The 18,211-nt window shown below is 49.1% G+C and overlaps 1 protein-coding gene across 2 annotated transcripts in view; it reads right to left on the reverse strand.

Moving 5' to 3' along the window:
• Positions 1 to 67: 67 nt before the first annotated feature.
• Positions 68 to 18,211, reverse strand: part of AKAP8L (A-kinase anchoring protein 8 like) — a 27,969-nt gene continuing 9,825 nt past the window's right edge. The window contains exons 3-15 of one of the 2 annotated variants that reach the window (XM_041763539.1): positions 17,460 to 17,492; positions 17,098 to 17,155; positions 16,915 to 16,995; positions 14,599 to 15,052; positions 14,402 to 14,498; positions 14,249 to 14,319; positions 13,816 to 13,879; positions 12,784 to 12,892; positions 11,197 to 11,338; positions 11,001 to 11,106; positions 10,636 to 10,766; positions 538 to 633; positions 68 to 455 (exon numbers count right to left, since the gene is read on the reverse strand). In XM_041763539.1, the coding sequence (XP_041619473.1) occupies positions 141 to 455; positions 538 to 633; positions 10,636 to 10,766; positions 11,001 to 11,106; positions 11,197 to 11,338; positions 12,784 to 12,892; positions 13,816 to 13,879; positions 14,249 to 14,319; positions 14,402 to 14,498; positions 14,599 to 15,052; positions 16,915 to 16,995; positions 17,098 to 17,155; positions 17,460 to 17,492 (1,757 nt within the window). In that variant the 3' untranslated portion in view covers positions 68 to 140. Of the gene's footprint in view, positions 456 to 537; positions 634 to 10,635; positions 10,767 to 11,000; positions 11,107 to 11,196; positions 11,339 to 12,783; positions 12,893 to 13,815; positions 13,880 to 14,248; positions 14,320 to 14,401; positions 14,499 to 14,598; positions 15,053 to 16,914; positions 17,156 to 17,459; positions 17,493 to 18,211 lie in introns of both variants that reach the window. The other variant, XM_041763538.1, reaches the window with a different exon arrangement.

Genomic DNA, 18,211 nt, shown 5'->3' on the forward strand with positions numbered 1-18,211 from the left:
GCGCAGGCGCACGCCATTCCTTCCTATGCCGATGGTGCCGCATACCAACAAACGAAGGAGAAAGAGATGGGACGGGAAGAGCTTTATTAGGCTCAGCTTCCAGCCTTGGGCACGCGGGTCCTGCCCGCCCGGGGCCCGGGTTACGGTGCGCCCCCGCCACCCTCCTCCTCCTCGTCGTCGGCCTCCACGTCGAGGCCCGGAATACCGCGGATCTGGCGCTGAAGCGCCCCGCCCAGCAGGGGCACGGCCTCCTCCTCCTCCTCGGGGGGCGGTGGCGGTGGCGGAGACGCGGCCCCGGGGGCCGGCTCCGGGGGCACGGGGGGCTGCGCCGGCGCGCCCTCTGCACCCTCCGCGCCCCCTGCCGCTTCGACCAGCGCGCCCTCGTCCAGGGCACCGCCCTCGGCCTCCTCCTGTTCCTTCTCTTCCTCGGGGCTATCGGTGAACGGGTTCTCACCCTGTGGGGAGGGAAGCGGACACTGAAGGGAGCGAGGACCCGCGGGAGCCGGAGGCCGGGGGCCAGGGGCCGGGGCACCTCACCTTCAGATAGCGCTCCAGCTTCTTGCTGATGATTTTGTTGTTGAGGATGCTGCGGGCTACCATGAGCGAGGACTTCTTGGACTGCTCCATCATGAGCTGCAGGCAAGGCAGGCAGGGCTGGAGAGGCTGCTCTGGGCGCCAGAAAGCCCCCCTCCCACACCCCACTAGATCTGCGGAGCCCTCCCAAACCCCTGGGCTCAGCACAGCCAAGCACTCTAACCACGTGATGTAGGTGTACAAGTGTACCTTGGGTACAAGCGTAGGGCCACTCTACAAGCACGGAGCTAAGACCTGATCTGATCTTTGCTCGAATGCTCCATTCTTCCACACCATACGTACTGTATGTAATTGATTAAAGACATATGTCTTTACAGCTGTACAGCAGAAATCTGATGTGCTTACATAAAAACTGCAAACAGTGAACAAATTAGGAAACCTACTAAAAGCCAAAGTTGCAACCTATTATCAAGAAGCCAACTGCCCATACGCAAGGAACTCTTTAGAATCAACAGGGAGGATATGATCTGGAATACAAATGTCAAAGAGTACATTTAAATGAAATACCTCCTTTTAACCCAAGAATTCCGAGGATGAAGAATTATACCCTAAATGGCAAGGGTGAAGAGAGGGGTCCTACCCTGACAGTGACAAGGTCAACTGTTAACTTTCTGGAAAGCAGTTTGATAAAATGTATCAAAATTAAGTTTGTCTCAAAAATTTGTCTCACTAATTCTTTACAAGAATAAGAATCTATCCTAAGACTTGGAAACATTCATGCACATAGTTGCAGAAAAACTGGAAAACACCTAAAAGTTCTGTGTAGTTAAATAAATCATACATTCAAAAGAACACCATGCAGTCCTTAAAATAGGGCTCATTTCTGGGACCCCTGGGTGGCTCGGTTAAACATCTGACTTCAGCTCAGGTCATGATCCTGGGATCTTGACCCATGTGGGACTTTGTGCTCGGCAGGGAGACTCCCTCTATATCTGCTCCTCCCCACCAATGGTGCATGCGCTCTCAAATAAAATCTTATTTTAAAAAATAGGGCTTATCTCCCTCTGTGTGCTGAGAAAGGCAGTATGCATAGCATGCCAGAGTTTTTTGTCTGGAAGGATTTACACTGAAATGCTAAGTGGTTTTCCTCAATGGTGGAAGTACAGACAAATCTCACTTTTGTCAGTATGAAGATAATGTATATATAAAGCCACAAGCTGGAAGATGAAGGCTATTTCTGTTGGCATGGGGGAGCCCCACCCCCAGGAACCCTACTGCCGCATCCCAGCCAGCTCTTTATATCATCCTCTCACTTGCCGTTTCTATTCTGTTTCCCCACCTTCACTTTTTCTTTACTCATTTTCTTTACTATTTGGGGAAAATAGGGATAGTCCTCATACATGCTCAAAATGAAACAAGTTAAAGATGCACAATTAGGATGCTAGGTCAGATCATTTTGTCTGCAGCTCATCACTTGCCAACACATGATCCTGTCAGCAAAGATGTACATGCAACTCCCAAGGGAAGCCCACTTACAGGGTTTCCAGATTTTTGCTACAAGAACCAAACGCCACCAGAATAAACTTAAATACTTCCATGTTAGTGCTACCCAACAGGTTCCCCAAAGTGATGGTGTCTCAGTACTCTGCAAAAAAGTTGTAGTACGTTGTAGTAGTAAGTCGGGCTTCCTCCACCTGTATTAAAACAATGTACTTATCCTTTTGCCTCCTCAGCAGCATCAGATGTTCCCACTGTTGGGTACTTTTGCAGTTGAAGGAAAGAAAATAATGTATGCATCCTCTTGTGGCATTTCCCTGCCCACCAGCAAATCTGAGAGATCTGATACGCACATGGGGCCACCTGCCCAGCATTTCTAGGAGGTCATCTTCTCCACGACCTCTGGGTTTCCTGGCTTGCTCAGGAAGGCTTTCTGCAACCTCAAGGTAAACAATCTAAATTTTGCTCTTTTATTTTTCACATTTATTATTTCTGGAATTTAAATATATTGCAGGAGATTAAAGGTCCAGCTTTCTTGTTCAGAAATTTGTGAGATAAACCGGTTTCTCCATTAAATTGACATACAGGTCTATAATAATCCCTTCTCCACAAATCTGAAATCCAGAAGGAAAAAGTTTTCCCCTAAAACTCCATTGTGTTTTTGAGCCATCTTTATTTATACCACTATATAAGTCATTTGAGGCATTACTGATGGTTCAACTATAAGTCACCTTCCCAGGTCCCACCTAGGGATGTTAGTGATCATCCTAGGGTTTCAGATAAGGAACCTGTGCTGACTTTGATAATTACTAAGTTCCAAAACATACTGGGAACCTTCATTAGACTCTATTCTGGTTCCACCACTGTATTACTATGCCAGTATCGCTCTTCGTTTTTAATTGCAATGGCTTTGAAGAAATATTTTATCTGCTAAACCAATTCCTTAAACTCAACTATCACTCTTTCTATAATTTTCTGGACTGTTGTTAGACTTTTAGTTCTACAACACAGGGCGGCCCAGGTGGCTCAGTGGTTTAGTGCCACCTTTGACCCAGGGCCTGATCCTAGAGACCTGGGATCGAGTCCCACATCAGGCTTCCTGCATGGATCCTGCTTCTCCCTCTGTCTGTGTCTCTGCCTCTCTCCCTGTGTCTCTCATGAATAAATAAAATCTTTAAAATAATTCTACAACATAAACTTTAAATCAATTTCTCCAGTCCTCCTCCCCAGAGTATGATGGGAACCCCCATGAACTATCCACATTAATATGAGGAGATGTAGTGTTTGTTTTGCTCTGCTATTAAGTCTCTATGAAGCACACTATATATTCCTTTATTCATTGAAGTCTTGTTTCCTATCCTTGGAGTTTAAGATCCCATACCTTTCTTCTTAAATCTATAGTCCTAGTTATTTTATATACTTTGTGGTTATTTGTGAGTATATTTTCCCCCATTTTCATTTCTAACTGGGTTATTACCAGAATGGAAGCTATTGCTTTCTGGTTATTATCTTGAATTCCACCCTTTATCAAATTCTGTTATTAACACCATTTTGTTGGAATCATTCAGCTCTTCTAAGAATATAATTTGCATATAAAGTTTCCTTTCTAGCATTTCATACAAATACTGTTGCTAATTTTTTCTTTCTTTTTCTTTCTTTCTTTCTTTCTTTCTTTCTTTCTTTCTTTCTTTCTTTCTTTCTTTCTTTCTTTCTTCCTTCCTTCCTTCCTTCCTTCCTTTTTTTTTTTTTTTAAGATTTTACTTATTTATTTGAGAGAGAGAGAAAGAGAGTGTGAGTGCACACAAGCCAGAGGCAGAGGAAGAGAGAGAAGCAGATTCCCTGCTGAGCAGGGAGCCCAATGCAGGGCTCTATCCCAGGACCCTGTGATCATGACCTGAGCCAAAGGCAGCACCTAACCGCTGAGCCACCCAGGCATCCCTAAAAGTTTTACTTATAAGTAACCTCTACACCCAACATGGAGTTTGAACTCAACCCCGAGATCAAGAATTACAAGCTCAATGGAGCCAGCCAAACACCCCTACTTAGCACTTTTATTCTTTAATAATAGAATGTATGGTTTCTTTGTTTCTTTTTTAAGTTTTTATTTATTTATTCATGAGAGAGAGGGAGAGACAGGCAGACACAAGCAGAGGGAGAAGCAGGCTCCATGCAAGGAGCCCGATGTGGGACTTGATCCCGGGACTCCGGGTTCATGGCCTGAGCCAAAGGCAGACACTCAACAGTTGAAACCACCCAGGCGTCCCAAAATGTATGGTTTCATTTTGGCATTATCCTTATCCGATTATTGGAACTAAGGTTAAAAAAAAAATCTTCCTTAAAACACAACAGAAGATAGACTTCCAGTATGACAACTTGAGAAGCTACATGGACCTGCTCCCTGGTGAAACTGATAAAGACTATAGAAGAACACAACCCTTTAAAGTCAAGGGAAAAGGTCCTAAGGACATACAGCAAATGAAGAAACACTGAGCAAGGAAAAGCTACTAAAACTCAGTAAAGATTGTGAGTTGTGGTTAAAATATGACCTGTTGCTTCCCTGCTTTCCCCAGCTCAGTGATGGAAAACCCCATTCCAGATGTTGCAGCAAGAATACAGGGCTCCGACTCTTCCCAGAAGGATGGAAGAGTTCAGCAGTTCTCATCTAGCCCCTAGCTACCTGCTGCTAAAGCTAGGTTCTAGGAAGGTTCAGCTCGGAGGTGGGGGTTCCCTTCTTTTCTCCTGTCCCCAGACTTCTGGAATGGAGACTTTGCTGAGAATACCAGGTTTCATACTGCTCTTGCTCTGGCTTATTCATAAAGCAGAGGTCTCATGCCTTGGGAGAGGCAAACCAAACCAAGATCGGAGGTTATAGCTAATGACCCCTCTCCCGAATATCTCCTAAAGCAGCAGATGCTCAGGAATAAGCATTCTATAGTCCCCAGCCCAGCTCCAGAGCACAGGCTTAGGTTTTACCCAGGCACAAGCCTTAAAAGTGAGCTTCTAAATCTTTCCAGAAGAACTCACTTTATTCGAAAGGAATGTAAGGAAGTTCAAAACAGAGGGCTCTCTCAAAGCAGTAGAGGGTGTGGGGAAAGCCAATTAAAAGAAGACTAGTAGGGGATCCCTGGGTGGCGCAGTGGTTTGGCGCTTGCCTTTGGCCCAGGGCGCGATCCTGGAGACCCGGGATCGAATCCCACATCAGGCTCCCGGTGCATGGAGCCTGCTTCTCCCTCTGCCTATGTCTCTGCCTCTCTCTCTCTCTCTCTCTGTGACTATCATAAATAAATAAAAATAAAAAAAAAAAAATTTAATATGTAGTTTAAAAAAAAAAAAAAAAAAAAGAAGACTAGTAGATTTGATACCAACATAAACTAAACCATCAGCTGCCCTCCTTACCAGAGACCAGTAAAACAGCTAAGAGCCTCGAGGGCTCAGAACTCTTAAACAATGACCTCAAAAATAATCCTATAAAAAGAGACTGGATTTAATTGATTGGATCAGATTAGAGAGCAATTTAATGCCTCAAGGCATTGCTGAAAACAAGACAGCAATCAGCCAACAATTTATGCAGTTTATAATAGTTTAAGTGTAGTCTGGAAAAGAAAAAGAGAACCTTCTCAAAACCACTGTTATCCCAGGCTGGCTGTGCACTTGCCTTGCCCATGGCTTCCTCTTCCAAGGCACCCTAGCAAAGGCTTCACATTGTAGGGATGAAAGAGACTTCAAAAAAATAATTTGACTAGACAAACAAATACAGAATAAGACTGGGGTGGAAAGAAGGAAAAGGCATGATCATGACACTTTTTCATCAAATACAGAATATCAGTAAAGAGACAAATTATAAAAAACAAAAATAAGTAAGTCTTGGAGCTAGAAAGTACAACTGAATTGAAAAATGCACTAGATGGGGTTGATGGTAGATTTGAACTGGCAGAAGAATTCGAGAATCTATAGATTGGTAGAGATATGATCTGAAAAACAGAACAAAGGAAGAAAAATATTCTCAGATTACCTTGGGACATCACTAGATGACCCGACATATGCATAATGGTAACACCAGAAGAGGAACAAGATGCAGAAAAAAAATATATGAAGAAAAAATACATACAAACTTGCTAAATCTGATGAATAAGTCTAACCTAGAGATCCAACAAGCTCAACAAACTCCAAGTAAAATAAATACAAAGAGATCCACAAAAAGACTTATCATAATGCTAAAAGCCAAAGACAAGGGAAAAATCTTGAAAACATCAAAAGAAAAATGAATCATCACTTAAAAGGGAATCCCAATAAGGCTAAAGTTTAGCTCCTTATGAGAAACAAGGCCAGAAAGCAGCAAAATAACTTATTTACAACATTCGGGGTGCCTGGGTAGCTCAGCTGGTTAAGCATCTGCCTTTAGCTCAGATCATCCTGGGGTCCAGGGATGGAGCTCAGTAGGGAGCATGCTTCTCCCTCGCCCTCTGCTGTTCCCCCTGCTTGTGTTCTCTTTCAAATAAAGTCTTTAAAGAAAAAGTGTCACCAAGACTTCTATGCCTAGCAAAGCTATCTTTCAAAAATGAGGTGAAATAAATACATTCCACAATCAAGAATACCTGAGAGAGGGCAGCCCGGGTGGCTCAGCGGTTTAGCACTGCCTTCAGCCCAGGGCCTGATTCTGGAGTCTGGGGAATCGAGTCCCACATCAGGCTCCCTGCACGGAGCCTGCTTCTCCCTCTGCCTCTGTCTCTGCCTCTCTCTCTCTCTCTCTCTGTGTCTCTCATGAACAAATAAATAAAATGTTAAAAAAAAAAAAAAAGAATACCTGAGAGAGTATGCTTCCATACCTTGTAAGAAATACCAAAGGAAGTTCTTCAGGCTAAAAACAAGTAATGCCAGACAGTAATGTGAATCCATGTGAAAGACAACAAAGGTAATTATAAAAGAGACACTATATATATGCAGTTCTTTGCCAGTCTTCTTAACTGACTTAAAGGAAGTTGTACAGAGCAATACACACACACACACACACACTCTTGTACTGTTTGGCCTATAACATAGAAATATAACGTTTGCCAATAACAGCACAAAGGTGGGGGGACTATAGCTGTATTGAACTGATAAGGAAATGAATACAGGTGATAACTTAAATCCACAGGAAAAACCCAAATGAAGAGAACCAAAAATGAGAAATAAGAAGGCTAAGATAACAGAAGCTAGAAGCTAGGAATATAAAATTGCTCTTTCTTCTGTCAGCTTCCTTAAAAGATATAAAATTACATAAAGTAGTTATGATCCTGTATTATACTATTGCCTTTTTGTTATTGGGATTATAACACATACAGATAAAAATTGTAGCAGTAATAACACAAAAACCTCCTATGTAAAGAGAGGTATATAGGAGTAACTCAATCCCACTGCAATTAAGTTGTTAAATCTGAAGAAGATTCTGAGAAGTTAATATATGTAAGGTAAGGTCTAGAGAAACCACTCAGAAAATAATGCCCAAAAATGTAGTGCGTGTGTGCGCACACATACACAAAACATTAAGGAAATTAAAATGTTACACTAGAAAATTAAAACAGTAAAGAGGGAAGAGAACAAGAGATGTAAATCCAACAATCTCAATAATAACGTTAAATGTGAATGGACAAGTGATCCAATCAAAAGAGAGTCAAACTGGATTAAAAAAAAAAAAAAGAGCTCAAAAGATCCAAATTTTTTTTTTTTGGTTGTTTTGTTTATGATAGTCAGAGAGAGAGAGAGAGAGAGAGAGGCAGAGACATAGGCAGAGGAAGAAGCAGGCTCCATGCACCGGGAGCCCGACGTGGGATTCGATCCCGGGTCTCCAGGATCGCGCCCTGGGCCAAAGGCAGGCGCCAAACCGCTGCGCCACCCAGGGATTCCTCAAAAGATCCAAATTAAAAGAGCTAAAACTTATAAAACTCTTATGAGAAACACAAGGATAAATCTTTGTGACCCTGGATTTAACAATGGATTCTCAGCGATGGCACCCCAAGCACAAGCTAACAAACGAAATAAACTGGACTTTATCACAATGAAACGTTTGTACTGTAGACACATCAAGAAGGTGAGAAATCAACCCACAGATTGGGAGAAAATGTTTGTAAACCATAGATCTGATAAGGGATTTGTGTCTAGAATACACAAAAAACTTGTTTTCAAGATTTTATTTATTTAGGAGAGGAAGAAAGAGAATGCACAAGCATGTGTGCATGGCGGGAGGGGCAGAAAGGGGAAGGGAAAGAGAGAGAAGGAGACAATCTCAAGCAGACTCCCACTGAACATGGAGCCCAACTCAGAGCTTGATCTCACAACTGAGATCATGACCTGAGCTGAAACCAGATCAGGAGTTGGACACTTAACAGACTGAGCCAGCCAGGTACCCCTAAAACATATAAAAAAACTCTTTAACTCAAAAAGACCATACAATTAAAAAACAAATACAGGATCTTAATAGACATTTCTCCAACTCCAAGGACACAGACAAATGGCCAACAAACCCATTAAAAGATGCTGAACATCATGGTCATTAGGGAAATTCAAATAAAAAATAAACAGTGGATACCACTTCATACCCACTAAGAAGGCTAGAATGAGAAAGTCATAAAATCAATGCTAGAGAGGTGTGGAGAAGTCGGAATCTGCACACTACTGCTGATGGGAATATAAAACAGTCCAGACGCTCAGGCAGTTAAACAGAGTTACTACTGGATCCAGACATTCCACACCTAGACTGGTACCCAAGAGAAATAAAAACATATGCCCACACAAAAACTTGTACACAAACATTCAAATGCTTATAATAGCATAATTCACAATAGCCAAAAGATGAAAACAATCCAAATGCCTAAACTAATAAACTGCTAGACCAAACATGGTATATCCATGCAAGAGTGTAAGATTAGGCCATACAAAGGAATGAAGTTCTGACACATGTTACCTGGATGAACCTTGGAAACATGCTGAGTGGAAGAAGCTGATTATAGAAGAGACCACATATTATGTGACTCCATTTATGTGAAATGCTCAGAATGAGCAAATATGCAGAGACAAACAACTGGTTAGTGGTTGCCTAAGGTAGGGAAAGCATGGGGCAGGAGTTGGGGAGTGATAGCTAAAGGGCATGGGTTTCTCTGAAGTGATAAAAATGTTTTATAATTGATTGTGGTGATAGCTGCACAACTAATATACTAAAAACTACTGCACTGTATGGCTTAAATGGGTGAACTATATGCTATAAATTATATCTCAAATGGTGACCGAAAATAATAATTAGAAGCTTTCCATTCATATCTATAGTCTGGAATCTTTAAAAATACAGTATTTAAATTGTACTCAAATCTCTGTAAACTAAAAACTTCCGGTGCTTTCTAACTTGCAAGTATCTTCTGTCTTTTGTCACCTAAAGAATCCCTCTATTAACAGCTATGGCTTTTTCTTTTTTCAAACTTTTTCTAGGATCAATTTTGAATTTATGTTTTACTGGCTATCACTCATTTCACCTGATTTTCCACATTTTGATACCATGCACCATCCATCCTCTGCAGTCTGCTCTATTCCTACCCCGTTTATCAGCTCCCAGTTCCAGAAACTGGTGTTGGCAAGATCCCCACAAGATTTCCCACTGTTGACAATCAGTGCACCAAGATCAGAGATGAATTTGATGGCCATGGACAAAGGGTGAAAAATGCTATTTCAACTACGCTCCCCAGACTGCTATAATCTGCACATAAATCCCCTCCACCTCCTTCAGGGTCATGGCAGTCAAGCCTCTCCAGGCCTAGACCTGGTCCTGGACCTCTCAGCTCTACTGCCCAGCCCGTCCACCCCGAGTAGACCTCTAACAGCCACCTTCAGCCTAGTGGGTCACCCCTCAATCAAAACACACCTTCCCTGGCTTCTTTGCTAGGCATTGAGGATACACTGGAAAATGCAACCGAGTTTGTTCATCTTCTTGCCAGGCTTGCTCCTTTCCCTGTACCATATCCCTACCCCCTTATCTTAGCAGCTGCTCTGTCCACCTAGGTCCCCAAGCCAGAAGCCTGAGACATCCCAGACTCCTGGTCTCCTGGTCACTTCCTTAAACAGACCCTCTGTCCAGCCTTTCTCATCACTCCCAAAGTGAGGGCCCTCCTGTATCTTGGTACTGCAGCAGTGCCTTGTGCGCTTCCTGCCACTACCCATCTCACTCCACACCAGGTGCCATATCAGCTCTAATCCCCTTAGTGCTCGGCTTAAAAAACTGCTAACAGGACTGAGCCCAGCCCTTCAGCCCAGGCCCCATGAACCCCTCCTCTAGCAACACTCACACTGTATAATTCTTGTTGGGTTTCTGAACCTATTTGGCTAGTGGCTCCTATGCACAACACAGAAGTTCCTGTATCTCACAGCCTTAAGATCCGATTCTAATGCCACCGTCTCCCAGGCAGAGTTCCCATTTCCCTCCCCTCGCCCTGTACCTGCACTGAATACACTGTCAGAAATGTCTATGTCGGCCTGCCCCACCACATCTCCTGCAGTACCTCATGGGCAGAGGTCATAACCCCAGGACCTTCCCAAGTCAATCCACAGGATGGTAGAAGGACACTGGTGGCCACTCACCCTGCGGTTCCGGTTGTGATCCATGGTCTTGAGGTGCTTCTGGATGATCCCAAACTGCATGGGAATGAAGAGGTCACAGGCTGCACAGTGGGCTGCCTCTACCTTCTTCACAAAATGCTCCATGGCAATTTCTGCAGGGGGGAGAAGGAGGGTCACCACGAGTTCCAGGTGCCTGAGACAGACCCAGCAGTTTAGGGAAACCACCAGACCAGCTCCTCACCTCACCCTGCCATTTCCACGTGGGCCTGAGGCTGTTCTCACTGACCCTCCCTGGGGGAACAGAGGGGTGTCGTGACCCCACTCTGAAAACCAGAGGAGGGCAGGCTGAGTCTCTGCCTGCTTGGAGTGGAATGGAACCTACTCACCTTGGGTAAGATCCTGGTCTCTGTAGATCTGCTGGATCAGACCATCAAGGTCCTCCACGGTTTTCCGGAGTTCCTCTGTCTTCTTGGTCTTATTGGTGACATATTCCTGCCGAAGATACCGAGGTTTGTGCAGCTGCTCTGTGTTCCTAGGGTTCTGAGCAGCTCAGAGCAGCCATGCTGCTGTGCCAAGGCTCACCTGCAGAAAGTCAGCCGTCTGCCTGGGGAGCTTGGTGCCTACATATTTAAAGTGCTCCTTATGGAACTTGCTATCGAGGTGGCTGGTCATCTCCTCCTCATAGAAGGTCCGGTATTTGCAGAGAGAACACACAAACTGGATCCTGCCACAGGAAAGAAATGCGGGGCTGAGGCCTCGATGGTCTCAGGGAGCAGTGCTGCTGCCTCACCCAACCCAGCTGCGAGCCCTGAAACAGGCCTTGCTCACGGGCCTCTGAAGTGCGGTCCCGGCAGGGGGACAGGCTAGGACCAGTGGGGCTGGGAGCAGAGGGACAGAAAGTCTGCAGGCTGCAGTTACTGCAACGTGGGGGACATGGGAGGAACGCTTCCTTCCCAGACAGGAGGCTGAAACCTGAGGCAGCAGCTGCTGCCACAGGCAAGGAGTCGCTGGAAGGCTGCCGGTGGGCCTCTCTACCAAGGCTGGGCACGAGCGTGTGCATTTGGCCCAGCTGGGGACCGGAAGGAAGGATGCCCTGGCGTGAGCCAGGTGGCCCTGAGGTGCAGAGTGGAGTACGCAGTCCCGAGGCAGGGCCCGAAAAGGTGCTGCATCTTCCTTCTGGGTCTGGGGGACCGAAAGGCCCAGCCCATCCTCTGCTCAGAATGCTTGGGGGTGGTGTCGGGAGGGATGGGAGGCAAGCAGGCCTGGGCTCCTGCTGCCTCATCTTCCTCTTCCAAGAAGAGACCAGTCTGAGCTGGAAGGAGGACGCCCGCCTGGCCTGCCAGAGGGCAGCCTGGAGTCACCTGAGCGAGGTGCTCTGTCTGGGCCTGGTGTCCACAGCAGAAGCCCGGGGTCTGGGGCCTGGGCTGGAGCAGGCCGCCGTGGCAAGGGGCGGAGGAGGCCAGCCGCCACCGAGGCCTCGGGGCGGGTCCCTACCTCTGCCGGACGTCCTTATCTGGGCCACGGGGTCAGCTTTGTCTGGAGAGCCCAGGGGCCGGGCGCCGGCGAGGCTGAGGAAGGTCCAGCAAGAGCAAGAGTCTGAGGCGGAGGAGGAGGAGGCAAGCGCCAGTGCGGGAGCCCTGAGGGCAGACAGACCCGACCAAGGGGCGTGAAGGGCTCAGCCGCAGACAGGCCCGGCCTGACAGGGCCGGCGGGCAGGGCAGAGGGCAGGCCCGAGGCTGCCACAGCCCACAGGTGCTGCCATCTCTCCTGGGCGCGGCGGCGGCCTCTTGGCAGCTAGCTGGGGTGGCACAGGCGCCTTGGACCTTGAGTCTCTGATGAGTTGGCCCCCTCCCGCAGGGGCATCAGGCCCCCAGTGCACCTCGGGGCTCGTGCGCCGAGTGACCTAGCGCTGGAGCTTCTGGGCAACGGTGCCGAGCAGTCGGGTCTCAGGTCAAAGACGCTAGCGGTCGCCAGGCGGCCGCAATGGGGCGGGGAAGAGTCAGGCCTTGGGAGCTGGGCCTGGCGGGAAGCAGGGTCCATGCACGGCCGAGCAGGTGGCAGCTCCCGAGGGAGGCCAGAGGGCGGCGAGGCGGCAGAGCTATGGCCCTGCTCTCCAGGCGGCAGCCCCAGAGCGAGGCAGAGGCAAAGGAGTGGAGGGAAGCTGGTTACCTTTCTACCATGCGGTCTCTCTGCCGCTTTTTCTGCTTGTCCTGGCTCTTCTTGCCTGCCTGCAACTTGCGCTTGATCTGGCCACTATCATCCTGGATGCTCAGGGCCCCTGTGAAAACAGAGGAGGAGCACAGTCACTGGCTTGGTTCCACCAGGTCGGGGCAGGCCCTGGGGCCTCTGGCTGGATCACCCGCCTTCTACTCCAGACAGTCCATTCTGCAAGCAGCCGTCTGAACAAGGACTCTGGCCATGAGCAGGGCTGGGCACCCTGGCCTGGGCCATTTTGAGCCTAGGTGCTGAAGAGGAGAGGAACAGGCTGACCCCACCACTCTCCAGAACACCCATACTCTGCTGTGGGCCACAGGGAGGCTGGAAGGTAAACAGAAGCTGTCTTGGAGGGGACACTGGCACAGGTTCAGAGGGGCCAGGTAGCGGGATGCAGAGAGGCCATGGCTGAGGCCTACGTGCAGCCCGCAGAGGTAAAGAACCCAAAGCTCACAAAGCTTAGCCCACCCCCCACGGCGCACCGCGGCAACAGTGGGCTGAGGCTGGATTTGCTGTTAGGTACCTGCTGGCGCTCATCACTCAGGTAGGGGGACACGGACTCCCAACAGGGGCTGAAGAAGCACTAAGGGAGAGGACACGCAAACCAGAGCCGTAAAAACTGTGAGGGTCCCAGCTTGGACACCAGCCACCGAGTACTTGGAACTGTGCACTACTGAAGGCCCTGAGGGCAAGGAGGATGCCTGTGCTTCCCGCCAACTCTTTTGCTTGCTGCCCCCACCAGAAGGTAAAACCAATGTGCTAGGCAGGGGCCAATGCCACTCATAGCCTGTCTGTGAAGAATGGTGGAGGTAGTGGGGATGGGAAGGGGGCAGAGGAACAGAAGCCCCCTGCCAGCACCTGCCCAGCCCCACAAGGGAGGGCCCATACTGGCTACATTTCTGTCTCAGCCCTGCCCTCAGCTGGGTCCCTCCAACTGGGAGCGCATGGAAGAGCCTCCCCAGCACCCAGGCCACTCAGAAGACTTACCCTTTTCTGCATCCTCTTTGCCTTCTTCTTTGCCTTCTTCTTTTCCCTCTTCGTCTTCTCCTTCCTAGGATACCATTTGAAAAACCCCACATTAAAGTGTTTATAGTTGTTTATAATGGCTCTGAATGATAAGGCCCTGCTAAGCGCCAGGCACTGGGCCAAGAGCCTCCCCCCTCTTCACCAGCAGCCCTCACGTAGGGGGTTCATTCTACCATTTTCCGGGAAAGAAACCTGGCTTCCAGCTGGGTGGCCTGCTTGCAGCCTGTACTGTTTCCACCAGACCTCCACCTCCCTGTGCTGGGTACATGTGCATGACCAGGATGGCCCATGGCTCCTGGGGAGCACCCTGCTCTGTGGCACAGGGGCTCAGCCAGCCTACCCTCCTCCCCAGGCCCCGCCCACTGGCAACACATGGAGGAGCCCAGCCACTTACTGCTCTGGAGCCCTTCTCCACAGCTTCAGTGCCTTCAGTGCCCTCTGCGGCTTCCCCCTCAGTGCCCTCATCTGGAAAAGAAGAGGAGACAAGCTCAGCCTGGGAGCCCCATGGGGTAGGGGGCGGGAAGCAGCAGCCTACTGCCCAGCTCACCATTGTCTGAATCACTATTATCTGAGCAGTCCGTCCGGGTGGCTTTACTGTCTGGCTCATCAGGACTGCCGCACTGCTTTCTCTTCTTCTTCTTGGTCTGGGGTTGGAAAGAGGGAGCTGGGTCAGGGCAGGTGGCTCCATGCCTCTTGCTCCACCCACTCAGGGGCCAGGAGGGATGAGAGGTCTCCTCCACTCACCCGGAAGTCGGCTGTGGTCCAGGTCTTCCAGGTCCGCCTCATCTGCTTCATGCCATTGCCAAACCCGAAGCCAAAGCGGGAGCCACCTGGGAAGGTGCCCCCGCCACGCATGCCCTGGAACATGCTGTACTCAGGGATGATGTTCTGAGAGAAGAGGGAGGGCAGCCGGGAGGCACCAGGCATGCACTGGCCCCGGGCCCCCATGGGGTCTTCCCACATGCGCCCATAGCCCGAGGCCATCGGCCGGCCACTCCTGGAGTCCCGGGCCCAGCCCTGAGCCCGTGGGCCAAAGGTGTCGCTGCCACGCATGCGGAACTGGTCACGGTAGGCATCGTACTGGCCCTCGTAGGCCATTTCCATCTCAGGGTCAAGTTCGCCATAGTCGTAGCCTGACCGGTATAGGTCGCGCTCGCTCAGAATGGCCCTCGAGTCACAGGCCTCATAGGAATCATATCTGCAGAAGCAGGTGGCAAGCATCAGGGACGCCCTCAGGTTCCACTACCCTTGGGTGGAGCCTACTGTTCCTGTCTATCCCCAAAGCTCCCAGTTCTGGGGACAGGAAGTCGTACTCCAGCACCTATACCACCCTGTCAGAGACGCTTAATGTTCAGGAATGCCAATAAAAAGGACTCTCAGGAGCCTCTGCACCAGCTAGGGGACTCAAAGAAAAACTGACAATAGGGTGGAGAAGGTCTCAGAGTGCATCAGCCTCAGCCCTTCGGAAGTATGTACATATCTGTGGTAGCCAAAATGCTCAAGGCTATTCCTCAGGGGCAGAGCCAAGCACCCCAGCTGTCCTGTGGCATATGGGCAGTCAAGCATACAAATGCTTGTCCAACAGGGATAATGATGCCCACAAGAAACCCTGTGCTGGTCTCATCCCTTTTGGCTGAGGGAACTTCGAATCTCCCAAAGGACTTCACCACCCAACAGGCGAAGGGAAACAAACTGCAGAGTGCTTCCCAGGAAAGTCACTGAGTTTGCCCAGGGACTAGAGAAAAAGCTCTATCACATTGAACCCTCCATAGCAACTGGGAAGGCAGGCCAAACTTCCCTCCCAGGAGAAAGAGAGCACTGCAGAAAGCTCTTCTAACTGTGGACGCAGCCCACATACCCCTAGTCCCTAAACCCACACATCTTACAGGCATAGGGGCCCCTCCTGGCAAAGCCGGGCAGCCAAGAAGTGCCAGCAGTTGTGGGAGAAGTAGCTAGCACTACCTAGTTGTCACTCCCTCCCTCACCCCTGCTCCCCAGTTCTAGGCTATGGCAAGAAGGTACACAGGCAACTGGCACCAGCAGCGACAGGGTCCACACAGCCACTGAGCCAAAAGCCAAGAAGCCAAGCCCCTCCTGCCTTAAGTAGCCTCAGCTTTGAGTGCAGTGGCTGCCAAGCATGAGGTATGTCTGGGGATCCCCACCTTTTTACTTGCTACAGTGTCAATGCATACATGTTCCTTTGGCAGCCTCTGCCCCCCAGTGGCCCTAGGACCTCATCTGAACCCAGCAGTGCCTGGCTTGACTCATCCTTACTCTCTGCTCTCTTTTCATCTGTCAGCTAGAGCCATTAGACTGCTCCACATCACCATGTGCTATCCTCACTGAAACCTCTCACTAGGGCACAAGGACTTCTGAGCCAGTACTAGTTTAGACAGTGACAAACAAATGCCCACAGCATGATGCTGTGGAATAAGGTAGATCTAGGTGGCAGGCCCAGCTCCACCAGCTATTCCTGGGTGCCTTCAGGCAAGAGTGTGACCTCTTGTGCTTCAAGAATGAGGACAAGAGTTCCTCACAAAGGTGCTTTTGAGGCCCAACAGGCACACATTCATCAAGCTCAGAAGAGTGGCCTGGAAATGTCCAAATTTTCTCTCTTATGTGGGGATAGCCCAGCTTGCTGTGGTCAGCCCCAAAGGCTCATCATCCTGCTTCATGCCCAGGCCAATCTGTCTTGTCCCAACACTGTGTGGGATACAAAGTCTCATGGGAACTCCAAATGGCTGTCTCCAGAGGGAGGGGCCACTTAACGGTCTGGTCCTGAGTAGAGCCATTCAGAGGACATAGTGAAGCCGGCCCAGTTGGAACTTGTTCTTCCCCCTATAAGCTGGGGGGAGACTGGACAGCAGGCAATTGCAAAGGGCAGGGAGGGGGCCCAGGCCAAAGAAGGGAAGCATAGCAGACCCTGAGCAGTCTTTAGGAGCCCCCAGCAGCAAAGCGAGGGGAGAGGCAGCAGACACAGGAGGCAGGTCAGAGAGGGAGGTGCCAGCAGGCAGCAAGCGTGCCAGCAAAGCCTCAGCCCCTGGGCAAACACCCACTCACCTTTCTCCACCTGAGCCGTACATGCCTCCTTGTATCATGTCTGTCTCCAAGTGTGGCACCATATCTAAGCGCTGGTTAATTCTGGACAAAACGGAATCGGCACTGGCGCTACTCGCAGCACTAGGGTTTGCATTTGTGTCAGAGCTAGGCATTTCCCAAGAGTTTGAAGTGGCCATACCATACCCATAGTTGGTGGTGTTATCCTGGCCATAGCCATAGCCATAGCCATAGTTCTCGTAGCCTGCAAGGAGAAACACAGAGACAGACGGACAGAGATGGCAGGGACAGGGAGAGGAGAGGCAGAGGTAGAGAGACAAACAGAGAAACAAGAACATCTGCTGTCACAGAGACAAGCTGGGGACCCTAGCCACCGGAGGCTGAGTGGGGTCCTAACCACAGAACCTCCTGTCAAAGAGTAGCTGGCCCCAGAGTAACCGGGGCCCCCAAAGGCACCTCCCAATATGCTCTGGGCAAGCCAAGCAGTGGCAGAAACACACAACCAGTCCAATCCCAAGGGAGAGAACAATAATCATGGGAATACTTGCCTCTGTTAGTCCCAGAGTTCCAAGTTCCATATCCTATAAAAAGTAAAAGCTCAATTACACCTACAATTGATTATAATACAAAAGCTTAATTCAAGTACAAATGAAGGCTATGATTCCCAGTATCTGAATGGTGACAGAAGAGCGAACCTCCCCTGAGAAGCCTTGAGCTTAAGAGCACTCCATAGATGACCCAGGCCCTGCCCTGCCCTGCCCTGGTGCTCGAACTTCTGTGGCTCTGACCATCTGCTACTAAAGGGGCCTTCCCTTGCCAACACTGCCAGCTGAGGAATTTGGCTCTCATACTCCTCCCCTGAGGAGCCAGAATTAGATTACCCCCACTTCCCGCTAACCACCAATCAGAGGACGAGGAGAATGGGTTCTGGTGCCTCACACAGACTGCGTACAAGAAGTACAGCACAGAGCCCACATCTACTCTGAAAACCGTGTCACTCATATCACCCAAAAAAAGCCATCACAGAGAAACTGACCATCCTAGTTCCCTACTTAACAGGCAAGGCCACCAAACCCTTGGATCTCATGTGTGTGCTATGCTGAAACACACCCACAGAGGTAAGGACAATTCCCATCTTGAGAAAACAATCTGGAACACAGATTAATGCTCTGGATTTTATCACAGCACATAAGAAAAAAATTCATTCCTTCAGGAACACAAAGCCATCAAGAACTGACGAACTGCAAAGCCAAGTGGGCATTTCAACTCAAGCAAACATGGTTCCTCCAGGGGAGTCCAC

The sequence above is a fragment of the Vulpes lagopus genome, chromosome 7 (assembly GCF_018345385.1).
Source record: "Vulpes lagopus strain Blue_001 chromosome 7, ASM1834538v1, whole genome shotgun sequence".
NCBI classification, from domain to species: domain Eukaryota; kingdom Metazoa; phylum Chordata; class Mammalia; order Carnivora; family Canidae; genus Vulpes; species Vulpes lagopus.